This window comes from Enhydra lutris, unplaced genomic scaffold (genome assembly GCF_002288905.1).
Source record: "Enhydra lutris kenyoni isolate GAN:26980312 unplaced genomic scaffold, ASM228890v2 scaffoldscaffold61, whole genome shotgun sequence".
Classification (NCBI taxonomy): Eukaryota; Metazoa; Chordata; class Mammalia; order Carnivora; family Mustelidae; genus Enhydra; species Enhydra lutris.
In genome coordinates this window covers 1,400,885-1,419,376 of record NW_019154145.1, presented here as the reverse complement: position 1 = coordinate 1,419,376, position 18,492 = coordinate 1,400,885, and the positions used below count along the sequence as shown (strand labels likewise).

The 18,492-nt window shown below is 47.8% G+C and overlaps 1 protein-coding gene across 1 annotated transcript in view; it reads left to right on the top strand.

The window, feature by feature from the left end:
- Positions 1-387: 387 nt before the first annotated feature.
- LOC111158639 (adenosine deaminase, RNA specific B2 (inactive)) overlaps positions 388-18,492 on the top strand; it is a 353,724-nt gene continuing 335,619 nt past the window's right edge. The window contains exon 1 of the mRNA XM_022520804.1: positions 388-487. Coding sequence (XP_022376512.1) covers positions 388-487 — 100 coding nt within the window. The remainder of the gene's footprint in view (positions 488-18,492) is intronic.

Below are 18,492 nucleotides of genomic sequence, written 5' to 3'. Positions count from 1 at the left end.
AAAGTGGCTGCTGCCGCCGAACTGGCCGAGGTGCCAAAGTCGGAGCCGCGCGCGGGGAGCGCAGACCCGGAGAGGCCGCCCGGAAGCCGAGGGGAGCTGGGGAGGGAGCGCCCTGCCCGCCGCGCACCTTTCCTGCCCGCGGCGGCGCGTCCTGGCGCAGAGCGGGGCGCGGGGCGCGGGGCGCGGGCTGCTCCCGGGGCTCCCCGCCCAGCTGTAGACGGAGGGCGGCGCGGGAGGAGGAGGCGGGAGCGCGCGAGGACTCGGTCCTCCGAAGTGAGCCGCTCCCGGGTCTGCGGAAGCCCTTTAGCTGCGGCGGCGGCGGGAGCGGCAAAGGTGAGCGTGTTGGAGACGGGATTCCTCGCCCGCGCGGCCCGCCGGGGCTCGGCCATGGCATCGGTCCTGGGCACCAGCAGAGCGTCCGGAGGGCTGAGCGGCCAACTCAAATGCAAGTCCAAGCGGCGGCGGCGGCGGCGGTCCAAGAGGAAAGGTAAGGACGCGGCTCTCCGCGCTGCTCCGCGCGCCGCGTGTCTGGGGGCCGCCGGCTGCTCCGGCTTTACTTTCGGGCGCCGCGGGCGTCGGTGCCAAGCAGAGCGCGCCAGAGTTCAGATCCCTTTGTACGGGGCCGGGGGCCTCGGCGAGCTCCGAGGGCAGCCGGCGGGGACGGAGCTGCGGGCTCCGCGAAGCCTGGGCTGGGCGCCGCGGGAGGAGGCAGGCAGGGGCGGCCGAGGGGCCACCGCTCTCCTCGCTGGAGGACAGTGTCCCCTGGACTTGCGCTGCACAGCCCGGCTCTGCCTCTGACCGTCAGAGGCGACATTAGCCCTCGGTGCTGAAGGAAACCCAGAAACCAGCAGCCCCAGAAGCAGGGACAGACCTGGTGCCCGCTCTCCCATCCAAATCGTCTTGGAGGAAGGAGTGGGCAGAGCACAGGCAATCACGTCTCCAAACTGCCTGACAGTTTCTACTTAGTCGGGTCGGTACTGGGTGTTGTAGAAACACTGGGACCTGCAGAAAGCCAGGGCTGGTCCTGGGGTGGGGTGGGGGGACGCAGAAATTAAAACCTGGAAAGACAAATGGCATCACAGCTCTTTAGGGGGGAAAAAAAAGAAAGGAAAAGAAAAAGAAAAAAAGAAAGAAAGAAAAAAAAACCCTGCAAACCAGAAAGGGAGAAAAAGCAGCTGGATGACAGGTTGCTCGCGCCCCTCACCAAGGTTCTGGGGACCGCGGCTGGGAACTTAGTGCATCCCATCCCAAGCCCAGGGCTTCCACTCCGGGCGAGGGAAAATCCCCTACAGTACGGCGGTCGCTGGCACGGTCTGAGGAGCGGGGAAGGGTTCCTCCAGTGCCTCCCCTTCTTTCTTTTCCCGGGGAGGAACTTGCTCTCAGCAGCTCCTTGTGATGAGTCTGCTGGGGAAAGTTCAGCTCTGATTATTATTTGAAATGTGATTAAAAAAAAAAAAAAAAGAGTGACTCCGGAGCCCTACTGAGCACTGGGGCAGACAGGGAGGAAGCGGATCAGATTTTCCAGCCTCCCGCTGCAGGATGTATTGTCAGCTATGGTGGGGGTGGCTCTCCCAGCCCGGAGAATGTTCATCTCTGCAGTGAGCTAACATAAGTTTCCGCCACAGCCGTCCCCGGCTGCTCTCAAACATTCCCGGAGCCCTTCACGGCTCTTCCAATAATAGGAAGGAGCCAGACGGCTCGGAGACTTCCATGCCCATACCAGACCGTCCCTGCTGACAGCTTCGTGTCGGGACCGCAGGGAGCAGAGGCGGCGGACACCTTCCCAGGAGGTGTCAGAGCCCTGGGCTTTGGAATGGGGGATTCTGTGATTCTGGTTGAACCCTCAGAGCTGCCCCAGCGATGCCGACTGCCCACTTTGCTGCCTGAAAATTTCATCTTGACACGGATCTGTTGGTGCCTTCCAAAACAAGGCCAACAGAAAGTGACAGCAAGATCCAGGGAGAAGTCCCAGAATTGATTGACGACTCTAACTTTTGAGAGAGGAAAAAAGGAAACATTGTCTTGTAAATTCTAAGTGTTCATGTTTCCCAGTAGCTTTGTTTAGTCTGTCTCGTATATTCAAATGGAAGCGTACGGACTAATATTTCACAATAAAACGGCATTCTACAGAAATAAAATGCAAGCTGACGGACATTAGTGCCTTTCTCCAAATTCATTTTTCTTACCTTTAAATGTCAGCCATGCTGGCTTAGAAAGCATCCAATTTTGGAAAGAAAAACAAGAAATCGGAAGAAAGGCTTCATTTGCTAGTAAGTTAACTACAACCATTCAAAGTGAAATTTCTATGTGAAATATTTCTATGCCTTGGTTACTGTGAATAAACCAAGTCTCTTCATTTTCATACCCAAAAACGGAGGTGGGGAAAGCTCACGAGGTTGCGTGTGCTAATTCCTACATCTCGTGAATTCACGTGTAGGGTGACCTCTGTGACACCTGCCGGCAGCTCCCTTGGTAGGAGAATCGACTCAAAATGCTAAATGTTCACTTCTTAGGGAGAAGTTAATACTATAAATGTAAGTGAGCAAATTAAAAAGGAAACAGCAATTATGGGACATGTTAAACCGTTACTGGCACTTGCTGGGAATAGGTCAGTACGTGTGTAATTCTTAGTTACTACAGACCCTTGTTTTTCTCTCGGACCCAGAAAAATGGTGGATTTAAATGATGTTCTAACAGTCGTGCATCCCAACGACAGCCGTTGAATAGAACGGTCTCGGCTTTTAAGCTCGTCCAGTTATGAAAACTCTGTATTTGTCACAGTTTAAAATCCATGTGCCTATTGACGATTGTGAAGGAATTTGGGTGAGGCTCTCCCGAGTACTAAAGAGAGCCAGTGATCGTGGACACAAAGCAAAGGGCTCTTCTCGCTTGGGAATAAATAAATTAGAATAAATGTTCGCCTTGTTTGCCCATGGTACGTGTTTGTCCCCCTGTGCTCATGGACGAGACTGATTTTTGAAGGTGCATCTTAACTTTTAGCTCCCGGGGCCGTGCAAAGCTGTCAGGTTTCCGCATGCAGACTCCAAAAGTGGCCTTGATAGGGTTTTTCTTTTAACTTCCCTTATTATTGTCAAAATAATCGAAGGGTTTTAAAATTAAAACCATAGCTACAGCTTCAGCATGGGACTGGTTCAATGCTTGCAGTAGTCGTAGGTAGGATCCAGAGCCTCAGAAATGAGATATTTTCCTGGCACTCGGTGCTTGTGGTCCCTATATCACACAGGGAGTAGTCTGCGTCTGTAAGAAGCCCCCGAAAGTCTTCGTCCCAGGTCCGAACCAGCCGGGACCTGTGTTTGTGTCCCAGACAAACTTTAAGGAAGATGCTCAGAGAAAACATCCCCCGCCCCCGTCTCTTCCCGTTCTCTTCTCGGGGTCCAGCGTGATGCATTTCTGCATTTTCTCTGTGTGTCACTTTTTAGTTGGGACTTTCCCTTAGAAATGATTTATCAATAATTTACATTTTCGGCACACATGAAAAAAATGTCAAAGTCTGAGTTTCAAGTAGGAGAAAAAAAACAACCGTGTAAAGGAGAAGGAAGCTGTGTGATTTTTACACATGTGGGTGGCTAAGGGATGCTCGTGCGCCGTGTGACACGTGAGAGACGTGTTGTCTGAAAACACTGGGAACACTTGTAGTTTGTGCAGTGTCTTTATCTACTAAATGCCCCCGGGGCTCACTGCTCGTGGGGGATTCGGGGAGGCAGCCCCGGATTCTGTAGGTCTGGGTGGAATGAGGCGAGGCGACCGGGCACAGCCGAGTCTGCATTAAGGGCTCGGAGCAGTGTCTCCCGTGCCAGACGAGAACCCGGGTGCATGAATGTTACCAAAGATCCGTCATTTAAGCCCACAGCGAGAGAGGTAAAGGTTTAAGGTTATTTAACATTAATATCAGCTCAGCCAGGTGGGTAAGAGGCGGGGACTCGCGGAGACAGCACGCTCTGTGGAGATCAGGCTCTTCCGATCTTATCACATCAGCCGCTGGCTGCGTGCCGGGAGCGAGTCCCAGGGCTTGCGTGGACGCATTCGCAACCGCTGTGTCGTGTTTTTGTGTTGCTCTTTCCATCGTGAGTGTGACTGTCCCCCAAAAAGCTGTGCCTCAGCGTGAAATGCAGTTTGTAAATAAGCCATCTTTAGGACTCGACCAGGAGCACAATGTGCAAAAGTGACTCGAGGTCCTAGGAATGTTTAAAAACCTGTTCTAGATGCCAGCCTGTTTGGAGATGGGTCAGGAACCGACACACATTTAGCTGGTTCCCGGAGGCAAACAGGACGGGGTTCCGAGCAAGGGCTGTGGGTCCCCAGGCAGAGAAAGGGAAGGGACTTTGGGAAACTATTTGAAATGCTCTGTAAACAAGCATTTGTGAAGTCGGCGAATTGGATCCAGTCATCAGCACATGACCTTTCTTTTTTTTTTTTCTTTTCTTTCTCTTTTTTTTTCCTGTTTTTTGAGGCATTTGGCAGCAAAATAAGTTAATGCTTGAATCCAGATGTTGTTGCAGGGCGAGGGGTCACACGGTTGCAGAGAACCGGAGGTGAATTTTGGGAACAGCCAGGCAAGGTGCTGGCCCGTGAGAGTGGCCGGCGGAGCGCGGGCCGCCGGCTGAGTGTGGTGCGATGCAGATAAAAGTTGGCAAAGGAGCCGAGTCACTGTAGCAGATGGATGACAGACGCAGGCTTGTTGTGAAACGCGAGTCCATGAAAAATTAATGACATAGAAAGATTGTGTCAAGGAGGAGGTGGGCAGGCGGCGGGCCCCTTCCTCCTGTCACCGCCCGGGTACCACAGGACGGTGCCTCGTCCTGGCCGCTGGCGACCCAGCCCCGCAGCAGCGCCACGCGTCCCCGGGCTGCCGCTTGCCACGCTGTCTGACAGCTCGGGAGGAAGGACGGATGCCGTGATAAAACTAAATTGATCAAACGAAGGGCTACCCTCTGACTGTGTAGGGACCCCCCCTTTACAATCTGTGCTGGTGCCTCTGCTTTCTAGTGACCCGTGTCACAGCGGTGATATGAGATTGCTTCGAGGGCATTAGATATGATGAGTGAACTTGAATTTAGAATAAAAATAGGGGGTCCCTGTGTCCGTATCTAAATAGTGGTGATCCAGTGACGGCCCAAGCGGAGTCCCAGAAGAGCATTATGTAAGGAAATGCAGAATAAGGAAATCGTACTTTTCTTACTAGAGGCATGGAAGGATGGCCCACGCCCCGAGAGCCTTCAGTGTTCAGTTTGAAAACCACGTATGTGTTTGTTGTGTCTCTGTGTACCTGTGTGCCCGGGAGAGATGGTGGAAACGTTAGAGCATTTTGTAGGTCTGCCTGCTTCCTTTTCTAAGATGCTGGAGAATGAATGTTAGCGTTTTCGCAATATGGACAATTTTAAACAATTCATAAGACCAGAAATAAGTAGACTACTCTGCCCTTCCATCATGTAAAAATATTATTTCTGAATAGATGCTGCTTTGGCTAACTGGGCTTTTAATTACCAGCAAATAAGGTTTCTGAAAGGATAAATGTCTAGATAGTAAAAGCAAGATTTTAGAAGCACTTCTTATAGCCATTTCTAAATTAAAAAAAAATTTTAAAAAGGTGAGTGCCAAGCAAAATATGAAAAGCATGGGTGTCCTTCACAAAATATTCCGACTATGGGTGTTAGCTGTAGCCGCGTGGTGTTGCATTACGAGGAGAAACAGCCCCGCAAGGCCCCGTCTGAATTCGCACTGTTAAGGATCTCTAAGTAGAGTGAACCTGAATTAACCCCATCTCTCCAATTAAATGTTTTTCCTCCCACTGAAATACAGAAGTCTGTGCCGTTAAGTGTTTCATTAGGCAAAGAGAATTGCTTATTCCTAGCTATTAATATGCTGTAATTCACTGAAGAATGTGGCACTATCAGATAAAGGGGCATTACTGTCAGAAAGGGGGGGAGTGTTTTTCCGGTTCTCGGTCCACGTGTAAATCAGCTGCACTTGTGAGGCTTTAGAAAGCAGGAAGGAGGGCATGTTTAGAACCGTGTGACAGACCCCTGTCCCCGCATGAGTGCCTGCCTCAGTCCCAACACATCCCCCTCCCACGATTAAACTTCTGTTGATCCATTTGTTTTATTTAAAGGAATGGGGGTACAGAGGCTACTGCGTCTGGGTTTTGCCTGGCTCTGCCTCACCGACTTCCCAGCAGACGTGCCTCTTGCCTCCTGGTTGGTGAGCGGACCTGGTTCCCAGGAACCCCATCAGAGAATCACAGCCCAGAAATACATGGATCTGCTTTTCGAGAAGTCTTTGATTTTCCCAAAAGTAAACTTGATCACTTGTAAAGATAGAAGGTGGTGGGGGGTTTTGGTTTTGTTTCGTTTTGTTTCTGAAGACTGATAAATATTTGGGGAAAAACAAGTTAATCTGAGGGTCTGGGTCTTTTCTACTCCCTGTGGGCACTTAGTCGTCTTTTATTCTAGTTACAGGAATCGCGTACGAAGGGCAGCAAAACTAAGTTTATTCTATTATTTTATTGGTGAGGAATGAATACAATTAGCATCTGGTTTCTGGTAAGAAAGTGGCTAGTGAGGGGGCTCTGTATTACACATTTGTGTGTCTGTGTATACACACACGGTTACTATTATCTGTTTTAAATTATACAAATCATCAATAGCTAATGTTACATTTTCAATCTCAAAAAATAGCAAACAGGTAACATAAATTTTACATTTGCGCAAAAGAGGCGACTTCGTGCTTGATTAAGAACTAGTGTCCAGTGAATGGAGCCTTTATATAAACAAAGAAAAGTAGCGTTTATGTTTGGGACGGAAAAGACATATAATATCGATGCTCAGGTAGCTCTTAGATCCTAAGGTCGTTTCTTTTGACTCCTCGAGAGGTGGAATGACAAGAGCTCTTCCTCCGCTGGGCACACTTGACATGCAGGACTGAGGGTGTCTCAACCGAGCCCCTGGTGCAGGGACGGTCCGAGTGGCCGCGTGTGCAGCTCCAATCCCGCTCCCATGTGAAGACTCCCAGGAGCCAGCCTCCGACCGGAAGGCACAGCTCTGTCTCCACTCCTGGGAGGATCCAAATCTCGGAGGGGTTAGGGAGAAAAGTCCAGCCAGTGTAGACAAAAGGTGGGGGCAGGACAGTTACTATTTCTAGGGTAAGCCCCTGCTCACTTTCTCATTTCCGCTGGAGTCCGGTGGCCTCTGTCCCACGGAGCCTGGTTCTAAGGGCGCCTACGGAGAACTCGTTTATGAAAGAGATCGAGGTTTCTTTCCGTTGCTGTTTCTTCACCATTTGGACAGAAAAGGAAACTGACATCGCTCGGAACGGATCAGTAAACTCTTTCCCGGAGTCTGCCCTGCACGGGAGGGGAGCTTACACCTGAGCGATGGCCCCACACTTCCCGATGATTTGCACGTGATAGAAAGTGTTCTTTTAAATGCCTTGACCAGGATGTGCTTAGGAGAATTTTATAGGTTTAATTAGTCTTTCCTGCTCCATTTATTTCAGATGAAACCCTGATTCTTGTTTCCCGCAGCTGAGGGGCGGAAGACCCGCCTCATCGTTTTGCAGGGTCTTACATGGCTTCTCAAATACGTCTTCTATGCGGCATTAAAACGGGGTGGAGGAGACTGGGCTTTCTGAAACATGACCTGTCACTGGTTGAAAATGCAGACCTGAGCGGAGTCCCTTCGCTGCTTCAAAACAATGAAAAGTGGGGGAGTCACCATTTCTGAAAAGCGGGACCTGGGTGTCGTGTAGGGTGGCTCAGAGCGTCTGCCTGGGACACCAGTAATTGATTAAAAAACAGATTTTGTCAGTCCGTAGGAAGTATCCAGATTCCCTCTCGTTAAAATTAATGCAGTATTTCCTAAAAGTTTAATTGCTTTTGGAAAAGTGCAGTTTAATAAACATGACAGAAACATCAGCAAAATAGAGTGTGACCTCCTCTGCACCCCAAGTCTGGCTGGGTTCACTCAACCCTGGCGGGAGCAGATGCTACTCTTGCGCTGGGCTCCAGGCTGCGAAAGCATCGTGTCCTTAAAGGAGACACGCGCTCTCTTTCCCCCAGACCGTGTGGGGCCGGACGCCGAGGCAGCAGACGCGCCCAAGCTCAGATGGCCAAACAAAAGAAGACTTTGGCAAATCTGGGTGCTCGGTGAACGAGTATTTAGAAGTATCACCTTTTCCTGTGCCTCGGGTGAATAAAAACCTGGATGTCACTTTAGCCGCTGACGTAAGGACAGCTTGATGTGCGCCTCAGCTCTCCTACTGAGCCTGGACGTGGAGGTTCCGGCAGGACGGGCCAGTCTCCAACCGACTGGCCGCAGGAAGGGCCTTCACTCCAGACTTGCGCTCTGAGCATACATTTTCTGTTTTTGAATGACTTGATGCTGCTCATTTTCTTTCCAAAGAAAAAATAATTTTGCAATAGAAATCCTTGCTGTACCCCCAGGGAAAATCCTCGCAGGAACAGTAGCTGTGAGAAGCCCTAGACAGCAGTGTGGGGGTGGGGGGCCCCTCGCTTTGCCAGCCCTTGAAAGACCCCGCGCTGGGCAGATCGCCCTGACGTGCAGTAAGCGTGGACTCGGGCCTCCCGTCCGTGCCGCGGGCATCTGGAGGCGGCTGCCGATTCGGTCCTGATTGAAGTTCAGGGAAACGTTCACTTCCTAAGCGTTTAGGATCGTACTTCTTTTAGATCTAATAAATTTGAGAGTTCATATAATTTTATGTAATCACCTGAGTTTTTTCAGCCAATTTGTAAGGAAGTTAAATTATAATTTGGCCTTTTATATGTAGATAATGAATAGAATTCACGTCATTAAAAATTGAGTTTGTGTGTTTTTGGTATAGAGTCCTCCTTTACGCCTAAGCCATCTACTCACAGAGAGGGCTGAGTCTGGATTTAAAATACCGCTGACCCTTGAACGATGGGGCTTTGAACTCTGCGGGTCCATCTGTACCCACATTTTTTCCCCATAAATACAGGACCATACCGTAAGTGCATTTTCTCTTCCTGATGACTTTCTTGATGACAGTTTCTTTCTCTAGCTTACTCTGCTGCATGAATACAATCTTCAACACATACAAGGTACAAACTCTGGGTTTTAGGTGATCAGTAAGGCTTCCTGTCAACAGGAGGCCTCTAGTTATTAGATTTAGGGACGTCAGAAGTTCTCTGAGGATTTTCAATTGGGCGGGGCTTGGGGCCTCTGCCCCTTAACATTGCTCAAGGGTCTACCATACGCATAAGCATTTGTTGACGTGAGGGATTTCAAAATGTTAGAAAATTATCTAACTGTGAAGCAGCAAATGTCTACTACGTGCACATTTTTAGATGGACATTTATAAAATCACATACAGAAAACAAAAATCGTGAGTAAACTGAGAGCACAGACTCCTTGAGAGCGTGAAAAAATGGCCTTGGTGTGTGGCCATGCTTATGGTCCCGAGGTTAACATTCATCAATCATAAAGTTCCAAAACATAATTCTTTTAAAATATCCTTTTGTGCATATCTCACACGAAGTGAAATAAATACTTCTGTCTTTGTCTCTAATAAAAAATGATCTATCCTGTCCCGTCACAAAATAAAAAAGAAACAAAAGCCTGGTGGCAGGAAGAGATGTTATCAAAGAGAGAACGACAGAGACAGGGAGACAAGGAGAGAATAATTTCTGTCTCTTCTTTCCTGTGCCTTGATCAGAATTCACCTCCTACATGTTATTTTCTGTGCCCTCTAAAGCCGAAAGGGCACTTGACTTAAAAGCATCCTTATTTTGCTTGCAGTTTTGCCTTAAACATTTTATATGTATTCAGACAAGGGCTGTCCCTGATGGAAGGACCATGTCTTCACCAAGGTCAAGGAGTCAGGAGCTGAAACTTAAGTTGACAAGAAACTTAGGCTGGCATGGTCCTCATCTCTGGGCTTATGTCGTCTATGGGTTATACACATACAAATGCAAAATCGAAGCACAGGATAAAAACAGGCTATCATGACCCTAACACACTGTTAGGCCCTATAGAAAATTTTTTAATGCAAAAATTATTGCATTTCTTACAAAACTGGATTTTTATTATATTTCTTTTATTACATCAAGTGAAACTCCAGTGTAAAAACTAATTTATTAAAATATAAACCTCTCTAGGTTTGAACATTTTTATTTCTCCCTCAGTGTCAAAATGTAATAGCTACTCAATTAAAACCCACTGAGAAAATTGATTTTGTTTTTGAAATAAGAATTGCTTAAAGAAATAATCAGGACACTACAGTCGAAAGGAACATGTTTGAGGGGGTTGTGCATGGATCGCATGAGCTGTCGCAGTTTACATAAGGGGACAAAACATGGGCGAAGGCGTAGGGGACGACACTCAGAAGCCGTGTCTGCGGTGATGATGATGACGTAGGATTACCTGCTGGTGCGGGAGGCAGGCATTATTCTGTGTGCGTAGTGACTTCTGGGATGGGATCACAAGGAGCTCTGTGCTCCCATAGCTCAGTATGGGGGCTGTCTCACTGTACGCCATCGATACAGTTGCCATAGAATCAATTATTAGGGTTAGATTGCAGATTCCTAAAGGTTCCTGTCTGGTTTATTTTGACGTTGTTGCTATGTAAATCCAAATGTGTTCATGCAGCGAACATTTGTGGGGCGTTTTTATATGTCAACCATCATGGCAAATGGCAGAAGCTCTGAAAATATCCTAAAAGAGTCAGAAGGTACATCTCACTTGGCTTCTCTGTGGTCCACACTGAAGAAGTAGCTCCCAAAACTGCCTTCCCAAAAGCGCAGGAGGCACATCTCTATGGTTTGTCAAGCCAGCTGTCCTGATGATTGGCAAGCTTGTAGATATGCATGTGGATGGGGGGACATGAAACCCTCAGGTCCATACAAATTCCAAACATGCTTCTTGGGGAGCAGGCCTTCAGAGCTCCGTGTCCCCTGCCCTTAAGTCTTCCACAGCCTCTCTCCTGTGCCTCTAGCTCACGCCCCGGTGCACACCTGCCTCAAGGGTGCATGGCTATCCCTGAATCTTCCACCCCTGGCTCCTCCTGGCACTGTCCAATAACTCAGTCGCCATCTTGCTTCTTGGCTAACCATTGCTAGGAACAAGCATTGTGTGTGTGTGTGTTACACAAAATTCCAGCACCAATCCTAAGCCAACGAAACCAACATGGCATCGAGGAGCTCAGCACTCTTTGCCTGGAGGTCGTACAAAGTAGGGCACAGAGCTCATCCAAATAGTCCTTGAAGGCGTTCCCATGGCCACATCCACCCAATACTATGGACATCCTATGTCCTGAAGAAGATGACCATCACTGAATCTGCTCTCGCTTCTATATAGATTGTCTGCTTCTTTTCTTTCCCCTGTCTTATCTCTTAGAGAACTTTGACCTTATCTCTGACTCTCTGTCTCTGTTTCCATCTCATACTTGTTCATTAGGCAGGGGCCATGTGTAGAACCCACACCCAAGCTCCAGCGCTGGTCTGCCTACGTTGGCAGCAGTAATGCTGGCTGCAGTCTTTAGGTCTAGATATTTATCTGCAATGAGACTTAGGAACGTTTCCAAACTCAGACATCAGGGAAACAATAAAAGTAAGAGTTGATAAAATTGAAGCCAGCAGAAATCAGAGCTCGGCATCCATGCCTCTTCACCAGCAAACCGTCTAACCCTTAATCCAGGCGGTGAAGGAAATCCCTCGACTCATTCGACTTTTTTCTTCTTTGGGTGTTTAGGCTGAGCTGATTGGTTTCCCAAAATGGACTTGACTCATTTCTTTCCATTTTAAAATGTTATTGCTCATATCAGGGTTCTTCTCACTGATATCAAAATCTCCTCCATCTGCAAATATCCAACTTTCACATATGAAGACAGAGACATCGCCCACCCCTCTACATGTGTGTATGTATTCATCAGTCATGTTTAGGTGACCTATAAATGAACTTTTAAGATAAAGTTTAGAATAGGAGGGGCTTTTTGTACTCATTGATCAAGTCTAGATCACAGGGTATTCGTGTGTGAGAGCTGCTGTGATGAAGCAGCACAGACCGGGCAGCTTCAACAACCAGCCCCAGTGCCCCAGGGCCTGGCACCAGGGAATCCAAGGTCCAGGCATGGGCAGGGCTGGTGTCTCCAGAGGCCTCTCTCCTGGCCGTGCAGACCCTGTTCCCTCCCCATGTCCTCATGTGGTCGTCCCTCTGAGCGTGTCTGTGTCCTGCTCTCCTCTTCTTGTGAGGAACACCAATCAGATCGGATCAGGGTCCGCCGAGTGACCTCACTTTACCTTAATCACCTCTTTAAAGACCCTGTTTCCAAATATGGTCACGTTCTGAGGTCCTGGGTGTTAGGACTTGCATATGTGAATTTGTGGGGGAAATAATCCAGCCCATGAAAGACAGAAGAGCACAATTCTATTCACCTTTGGAGACATTTCTTGAAAACTAAAGCATTCTGTGGGTTATCAGGGCTCTCTTTGCAGAAACCTCATGTCTACCTCAATGCAAGCCAGAGAATATAGGTTCCATTTCATGACCGTCATAGCTCCAGGATATGAGCCATGACATCTCTAGCAGATAGTCTACACTTGTATGATTAGACTAACATCAGACTGGATTAAATAATGTCCAGAATGGTTTTCTCCATTATTTGTCATGAGTGTTGTCACCCGATGTGATGGTACAAACTTCAATGAATTTTGCCTTATCCTGCCTGGGTTCCTCCTTTCCTGCCCCTCTGAAGAGCCTCATTTCTAGTTCACGTAAACTAGCATGACTGTAGGAAGGGGGAGTGGGGGAGGATCATCTACACCACGGACAGACCGCTCTTCTCCAACTGGAGTAGGATCGGTGGGATCCCTCTCCTACCAGGAGACGCATAGGATCCCAGGGTATCATTAGCTTGACACCATCTTCATCTTACGAATGAGGGGAGTGGGACCCAAAGAGACAAGCAGTTATTTCAGGAAGCTAAGGCGCGAAAGAGCAAGGCTTGGAGTCCAGGAATGTAGGTCCTCAATGGGAGGAACCGTTGCCGTCAGGTGGAACCCAACACACAGGACCCTGGAAGGAGGGGACTTCCTGGCGAGGGTGGAGGGGCACCTGATCCCGTGTTCTCGGGCCCCATGGAGGTCACTGCCCCTGGGATCCTCCTGTGGGAACTTCTCAGAGCAGTGTGGTCAGGGCCCGTGACGGGCGTGACACAGAGCTGTGGTAGAAAGGGCTCCACAGAGGGTCTCGTACTTGCCATCTCCACCGTGAAAGCAGCTCCTAACATCGTAATGACTGTGTGGATATGTTTGTATATATGTAAATACACATCTATGCAAATATTTGTGTCTATATATCCTCCCCTGTGCGTTCATTTGCCTAAGTGGTGTCAGTAACACAATTTTCTGATTTGAAAATTAAAGAAACCGTAGAGACCGTTGAACAAACCCAGACGTCAGCATCTTTGGTTTCCAGATGTCTATATAGCACGTAGATTAAATTCCAAAATAAATCGTTGCATAAGACAAAATATGTAAGGAGTATAATGAAATAAGATTAGAGACAAGGACATTTTAAATTCTCTCTCTCAAATGACAAATAGGAAAAAAAAAAGCCTCCAGCTTGCTGTTCGTACACACCACCACACACGGAGAGATAAGTCTAGATTATCACCTTGTTTGTTGTGATTTTCGAATTATTTACTATTTGCAAAGAAAATAAAGCACACTCTCCATTCTGTGATGTGCTGGACCTAAATCTGAATATTATAAAATGAGTTCATCAGATTTAAGTACACTTTTTTGGTTGTTCTGCGTCTGGATTTAAAATGAAAGCATTCTGCCTCACTTCGTGTGCGTGTTTCTGTGTGTTTGTGTACAGAATATGTTTTATCTACTCTCATGCGTAAAGGATGAGTTCACCGTTCCAATCTCCTAGATTAAGCTGGCTCAGGTTCTGTGCTGGAGAAACAAAGTCAAAATCAAAGTGAAGCCACAGGTAAACATATAGGCCCTGTTTTAAATTCACTGAGTAAACGGATGAAATCCGGACTCCGGAAACAAATTTGGGTACAGAATCATTGATAGGACATCTGAACTCACCATCGGACCACCGATTCTGGAAACACCAACTTTAAAACAAAACAATGAAATCACTGAGACCCTCCTATGGAAGCACAATGCACTCCCACAGCATAACCCCCAATACACACAACTCCACTCCACACCAGTGGACCGAAATCACTCCTCCCATCATCATAGTCTCATTTACAACACCACTTTACCTCAACCCATGCGGGTAGGATCTCCGTTGTGTTTCCAATCCCTTTGTTAACAAATCACCAATTCTTGGTGACTTTTTTCTTTTTATCTCGGGCCAATGAATCTCGCTCACTTTCCTCCAGAAATGAGAATGGGATGTGCCCTCCTGCCTGAACCTGGAGAATACGGAGAACTGGGTGGAGGTTTTGGACGGCCCCTGGTTGGTCACACAGACTGAGGGAGGTTCTGGATCTGGAGCAGGGACAAGGGAAGAGCTGAGAAATGATAAGGCAGTTTGCATCGCAGTGGAAGGGGACCGGAGCCTGGGACCCAGAGCTCGGTCTACCAGGGACGCAGCATCTCAATGATGTTACACGTGGGACTCGGGTTACACACGGCAGGCAGCGCATCTGGCTTAACTGGGCTTTTGTGAACTTCCCCTCTGGTGCAATAGCGAAGCATAAATTTCTTTATTTGTAAAACTGTTTTCCAGCTCCTCGTCGATTTACAACAAAAACTGCTCTTAATCTGAGTGACTTCAAGTGTGTGTGTGATCGTGTCTCTGCCCTTCGTGTTACAAGTATGAAGACAGCATGGCCGGTCGCGGAATGTAAATGTTCCTCTTTCCAGAGGAAAACAATGTACAGGCACATTTGGAGAATACTCTGATCGTACGCTTATGTCTTTTAAGTTAATTTTTGACACTTGTTCTTTCTGAATTCTTTTATATCAACGTTAACACTTATTTGGCCCTAAAACACATAGTAAACTTCTACCTCTTGTAACCCCTTCACTCAATTTCCTTCACTTTGTTGGTTCGTTTTTTGTTGTTTTCATTTTTGGTGACTTTAATTCTTTACACAAGTTGAATAACAAAGAAGCAGTTACTGTCCTGGTCCGTCTTCTGCTGAGGTCCGTCCTAGCTCAGGAAGGGAAAACTCCCGAGTCTGAATTTAGGTCTGTTCATCAGTGCCCTGCTGCTGGCTTTCGGCTCTGATAATTGTGGGTCTTGTAGAGTTTCGCAGTGGAGCAGTGTTTCTGAGACCGTTGTCATCAATGTAATGGGGACATCGAGTGCGTAGTGTTTAATGTGGACTCACCAAGGAAAAGCGATGGGCGTCCTACGCCTTCTGGTGACCTTCCAGATAAGACGCATCCCCACCAAGCAAGGGCTGAGAGGCTCCAGGCTCATGCAAGTTCGAAGCAAACACAAATACAACTGTTCATCAACTTGTCTTTTATACGATTTCTTCCTCTTTTTCACTGTTATATCAGTTGCTGTCCCCAGATTTGCCGTAAGTGGACTGTCGGGCCTCTACCGATGACTTCCTAACAAGGGTGATCACACGGGAAGGTCTGCCCGAGCAGGGCCGGGGTCCATCTGCAGGGAGGGGCTAGTTAGGACACCTGTGAGCTTCCCAGCAGAGACAGTTAAAGTCGCCTACCCCACAGCCGACAAAACAACCTTAAACAGTGTCATAATTCCACCAAATGCTCCCAGACCCCCCACGAGACACTCTTTTCTCCTTCCCGTTCTTGTTGCGTCTTCCCAAGAGCTAGATTACTGCTCCGTCTGTGGCTTCGATGTGCCTGCTTTGTATCTGTCGAAGACAGCTTTCATGTCTTTAATCGTTTTTGCAAAATCAACTCGAAGCCATCCTTGGCGTGCACATATATTGGGAGAGCCTGGAACCTTTTCTAGAGCACAGTCTGAGAAGGGGACGGAAGCAGGAGACGGAGGGCCACTGGTGGGGGAGCCGAGCACACCACTGGGGTCCGACCTGGACGCCCACGGGTGCAGCGTGCCACCGCAGGGCGTCACTGCTCCCCAAGCCTCCGAACGGCCCCTATCATGTCTGTGGGGGCCACATCCCAGCCACCATCACTGTATATGTTAATGTTTCGGCCCCCAAATCACAGAGAAATAAGCCCAATTTGGAAAGAGCTCAGAAAGTGAGCTCAAATGAGGAGAGCTACAAGTGAGAAGAGCTCAGCAAACTTTCAAGGTCAAAACTGATGCCAGACTGACCACCTAATCAGGCGGGGACATGGGGGATGTGGCTTTGTACACCTGTCAGGAGGCCCGCCTGTTGTCCTGCCAGAGGACGGCAGGTCAGGAATACACGACACGAACGTGTCAAGGAAACACACTCATAAGGATCTGGGGTGTGTGGGGAGTGCCTGCCCCACAGGTCCTGGTGTGAATCCAGAAGGCTGGGGGGACCGTCCTGTCCTCCAAGGCACATGTGAACTTGAGGGTTATTTCCTAGATTTTTGAAGTAACTAATATCTTATTATCATATCCTCTCCAGTAGACCCTGGACATCCGTAAGAGATAGATATTCAGAGATTGGTGAATCGTAAATCTGACAATATTTTATAGCAGGTCATTTCTCCCGTGGAACAGAGGAAAGTAAAAGTTCCGAGTGGGGAGATTCATGCAACATTCAAGATGCATGTTTTAAAAAAAATGGGATATTTTTGATTTTTATAAATTTAACCAGTTGTTTTATTAGAAGGCTTCTCAGACTTGGTGCTTCTTAATAACATCAAAGGCAAGGAGAAGCGTTCAATGTAACTCATATTATTTTTAAAATTTTGTGTAACATTTTAGACCTAACTTTTGGAGACCATACAGTAAAGTCTCACGTTAGCATTCGGTGGGATAAAGTTGAGGAAAGGCCCACATAACTGAGCACGGCTGAGCATTTCCCCCACTCCTTCCCAACGGAAGTTGCTATTAAGTAATCTGTACGATGATATTTAATTGATCTACAGCTTCTATTTTCTTTCTAAGAACCAGAATATTTTTGTAAAGATTTTATTTATTTATTTGACAGAGAGAGAACACAAGTAGGCAGAGAGGCAGGGAGACAGAGAGAGGGAGAAGCAGGCTCCCCGCTGAGCAGAGAGCCTGATGCGGAACTCGATCCCAGGACCCTGAGATCATGACCTGAGCTGAAGGCAGAGGCTTAACCCACTGAGCCACCCAGGCGCCCCAGAATCAGAATCTTTTAGACCCATTCACACCTTCTTTGTTTCTGTCACTAGCCGTGTTAGAGAACTATCTCTCAGATTTCAGGTTATTTTCTATCATCTGTGTGGACTCTTGAGCCCCCTTTCTGACTGGGAAAGCAGGTGACCCATGGCCTAACTTCTGTGCGCACTGGACCTGGAGGGTCCTCCACAAAGCATAGCCCACAGTCAGCGTTTATCGGTGTCCAGAGCTCTGTCCATCACCGGGAGGAGGGGGGAGGCATCAGCCTCACTGTCCTGCCACCCAGCTCTGGAACCTTACGGAGCACCTCCTCCTTTCCTCCGCCTCCCCAGCCTCTGCCCACTCTACGGGTCCCCTACTTCCAGTAAATGCTTTTTTTTTTTTTTTTTTTTTTTTTTTTTGCTTAAAACTAACATGTTTAGTTTCAACTGCTTATAAATAAGAACTATTATATTATTTTCTTCTCGGGAAACTTTTAAAAAGAATAGAGCCAGGCAAAAATGAGACATAGTGCTGGAAAGTGGGGGTGCACTGTGTCACCCTCCCACGCAGTGATTTCACTCCTGTCCAACATCCTTTGGGGTAGGATTCATTCAGTATCACAATACCAGCACTTTCCTACATTTCCTAGATCTTTGGGTCAATTGTCACGCACAGTTTTAAAAGAATTGTGTTATTACATTGAATATGAAATAACCGTGGAAGTTTCCCAATCAGTTAATTAAAATCTATTAATCCTATAGCAAAGAGAATCCATTTAGTGGGTTTTATTTTTTCCTTAAACACCACTTACTTTCAGAGAGAAGATTCTATGATTACCATAAAAGTCAGAGAGACAGTGAAACTTCGCAAATGAAAATAAACTTCCAGACTGAATGAAAGAATTTGGGGGAGAGGGGCCGTAATCGGAGTGCCGAGTGTCTTCCTGCGAGGCGAGGCAAGGAAGGAGACATGAGGGGCTGCTCTACAGACGTCTTGTCTTCTACTGAAGCCGTAAAGTGGGGCGCGAAACCGTAGGAAGAAAGAAGTTAGGTTCTTTGACTCGGGAACCTTCGAGAGTGTACGTAACTAATGGGATATTACGGTTATAAAAGGACTGCATCGAGGCTTCCATGAAGCATCTGGTTTGTAATTCACTGGTTCTGACGGACCATCCGCACAGAGCCAGGTCCAAAATGTGCACAGTCTCTGTGGGGTCACTTCCTACCATTCAGGCTGCCATGGCTATGCCAGGGCCACACGG